This window comes from Morone saxatilis, unplaced genomic scaffold (assembly GCF_004916995.1).
Source record: "Morone saxatilis isolate NCDOM2014 unplaced genomic scaffold, NCSU_SB_2.0 Contig12, whole genome shotgun sequence".
NCBI lineage: Eukaryota > Metazoa > Chordata > Actinopteri > Moronidae > Morone > Morone saxatilis.
The window spans coordinates 8,243,007-8,246,375 of record NW_023339674.1 but is presented as its reverse complement, the minus strand read 5'-3'; the positions used below and the strand labels follow the sequence as shown (position 1 = coordinate 8,246,375).

At 37.7% G+C, this 3,369-nt stretch overlaps 1 protein-coding gene across 1 annotated transcript in view; it reads left to right on the top strand.

Annotated features, from left to right (window-relative positions):
- Positions 1–3,369, top strand: part of nr2f6b (nuclear receptor subfamily 2, group F, member 6b) — a 16,730-nt gene that overhangs the window by 6,014 nt on the left and 7,347 nt on the right. Inside the window, exon 2 of the mRNA XM_035652952.1 lies at positions 96–190. Coding sequence (XP_035508845.1) covers positions 96–190 — 95 coding nt within the window. The remainder of the gene's footprint in view (positions 1–95; positions 191–3,369) is intronic.

Below are 3,369 nucleotides of genomic sequence, written 5' to 3'. Positions count from 1 at the left end.
GGGGGGGAACAAAGGGGGGAGACTAAGATGTAAATGCAAGCTTCACTTCCTTTTCCGTACTGGAAACTCACCTCTTTTTTTTCCCCTTTGTGCAGATCAAATCGAGAATGTCAAATCGACCAGCATCACCGCAACCAGTGCCAATACTGTCGTCTGAAGAAATGTTTTCGTGTTGGAATGCGAAAAGAAGGTATCAAAGCTCTATCAACACCGTGCACTGCAGGTTAAAGGTGTTTCTTTTTTAGGAATAGACAACACGTGAAGGAGTTTTTCACTGCTAACGGTGAAAAATATACGACTGAACCGTGTTACATGAATGTCTGAGATTATTGTTGTACTACTAGGTTTCACAACAGTGGAAGATTCTTTACTTAAAGCTGCACTAATCATTATTTTTTTATTAACACTGGATTAATCAATTTCAGTGTTTTGGTTTTATGGCCCACAGCTTTTATTTATTTGAAACTAGAAACAACAGGCAGCTGTTTTCAATAAAAAAAGCTTTGCTAGACCGTCACTGCCTGGCAGATATTTCTCTTAAGACTCAAACAAAGCTGTTAATATTGGACCCCCAAATGATTGCTAATGTTGCTGCCAGATCAACTTAAATAGGTTATGTCTAAATATCAATATTATGTTTACAGCTTGTTGCACTGCCCCCAAGTGGCCAAAAACATCAATGAATGCACATTTAAGTAAAGAAGAAGCAGAAACATAGCACCACTACTTAAAAAAGGTTTGACATTCAAAATGTTGGTCCAGTGTGAAACATTTAGGAGGATCTATTGTCAGAGATGGAATATATTATCCATTGGTATGTTTTCATTAGTGTACAATCACCTGTTTTCGTTACCTTAGAATAAGCCGTTTTAATCTACAGAGGGAGCCGGTCTGCTTCTACGGCGCCACAACGCTGCCACGTTTCTACAGTAGCCCGGAACGGACAAACCGTACACTGGCTCTAGATAGAGCCCGTTGCGCTTTTCGAAGCCACCATAGTTCATCCTACACTCTTTCAGGGCTGAGTTCTCCTTTAAATACCACAAACACTGACTCATGTACAAACACCCTTAAAGCAACCCACACTAGCACACATACCCAGAAACACACACACACACACACAAATACATAAATATCAGAAATGGGTAATTCGCAGAGAAAGCGCTTACTTCGACAGAAACAGCCACTGACATTTGCCAGTGATCCAAGCACAATATTTATACTGTCAACCAAAGCGTGTTTTCACCCTGGTGCTCAACTCCCTGCAGCTGTTGAGCTTCACGGACGAGGGAGCAACTAAAGGAAGCCGCGTTTGATTAGTATAACAGCAAAAACAACAACAAGTTGACAATATTTATTCCAGTCTGCTCCATCAAAACCCACCGAAGTGTCTGTGTCTCTATAGAAAACTACATATAGCCAATTAATTACAGTTACGATTTGCTTAATTTGTGCAAGGTTGATTAGCAGTAAGAAGAGATTATTTCCTTTTCCCTCTTGTGTAATTATTTTCATTTAATTTCCCTTATTATCAAATCATAAACTATTTTAAACCCTTTAGTAATTGTATTCTAGTCAGCTAACTGGACTGGTATTTCAGTCTGTGTCAGTGGATACCACAAGCTGTCCCATACATAATGTGCACTGAGGTGACAGTATGCCAGGGGTTATATTGGGCCTGGTTATTAATGAACCATGCTGACTGTGGCCCGTGACGTAGGTTGCACTGTTTCCACATTACCTGGAAATGTGTTTTTCACCTTTAACCCAGTCAGAGAGGCGCACACTCGCTGCTTTAAGTCAGAGTATATTCGCAACAATTTAAACCAGCCAGCATTGAAGTTTGTGGCAGGGAGGACATTTTCTAGACAAAGCATTCATATTAGGGTATTGGCATTAGATTGTAATGGTCTATAATCTATAATCAATAGACAGCTATCAGTATTTCATGATTATATTGTTAAAGTTTCTAGTTATTACTGAGCTTGATGCTGTTATCTCGGTGATCAACATTTAATCATCTATTATAGGATATCACATATGTCAATTTTAGCATCTTTCAGCTCAATGTTTTGGTTTTATAGTCCAAACTTTTCTCTTCTGTTTTCCAATCATTAGCCATGTTTCCTACAGCAACAGGTGAACATAGTGGAGAATTTAGAAGCTATTAGCCAGATATTTCCCTCAGGGGTTGTTGAGAGCTACAAGATAAAGACTCATATCGTCCCTTTTCAAAGAAAACCAAGTATATCCAAATGTGACAATTTTTATTTTTCCCAGAAAAACATTTCTTTATGGGTTGAGAGAATTGTCCTCTATCTTAAGCTGAATACATCATTTAAAACCCATTGGATTATCTAAAAAAAATGCATTTATCAGAAAGCTGAAGACCAGGTTTTTTTTTCAGAGAACAGCATTCTTCATAAGTTTGAAAGAAGATGAGAAAAAAAACCTTCCTGTTATTTTACTTTAGAAATGTAAATCAATTTTCCACAACCTTCAAATCACTATTCAAATGAAAAGCTGTAATTTACTGAGTGGTTGAATCAAAAGTGTAGAGAAGTGAAAAACACTCAGATGAGGTGAGGAGAGGACGCACAGCTCCACCAAAGCTACACAATCCACGAAATGTAACATTTCTTTTAATAATAAAGAGTGTTTAGATAATATGAATCTTCATCATTAGTGACAGACAACCTTGGGATACGTGTGTGCCATGTGTCATTCAAATAGAGCTTGCATGAGATAATAGTAAATATGTGCAGGGAAAAAAATGCCTGACAGGGTAGCAAATCCTTCAAAAGTAATCTGTTTCATTCATTCAGTGGTAGTAATATTATATTATTATTCAGCAATCTTGTGTTAGTAAATTGACAAAATATGCCATTCATGTATTATTTTGACATACTGGGGGGGTCAAGGAGAGGTTCCACAGACAATATTAATTGTGCTGGGCTTGCTTTTTATTAATTTTCGCACAGTTCCTAAACACCTTTGGTGTCAGACATCCTCCTCTCTCTCCATATTTCCTTACTCAACTGGTAACTATGAAAAGAAACATGAAAATCACAAAAGTTATCTTGGCCGATGCACCACAGGAAGTTTTTGAGATATTCTACTAATAAACAAAGAGCTGGGATTTAGTGGAGGTAATAAAAGTGTATATAAACATGTGGTCAGGTCACAGTTTTTCAAACAAGGATGGAAGGAGGATCAGTAATACCTGTAACTGAGAAGTTGTTTCATGTGTTTATTATATTAATTTTTTACACAGAATTGAAAACAAATCAACCAAGATCAAACTGAACTGTACGGTGGCCGACAAGGGCAAACGCGCCGCAAACGGCAAACCGCTTCAAACACAGGAAT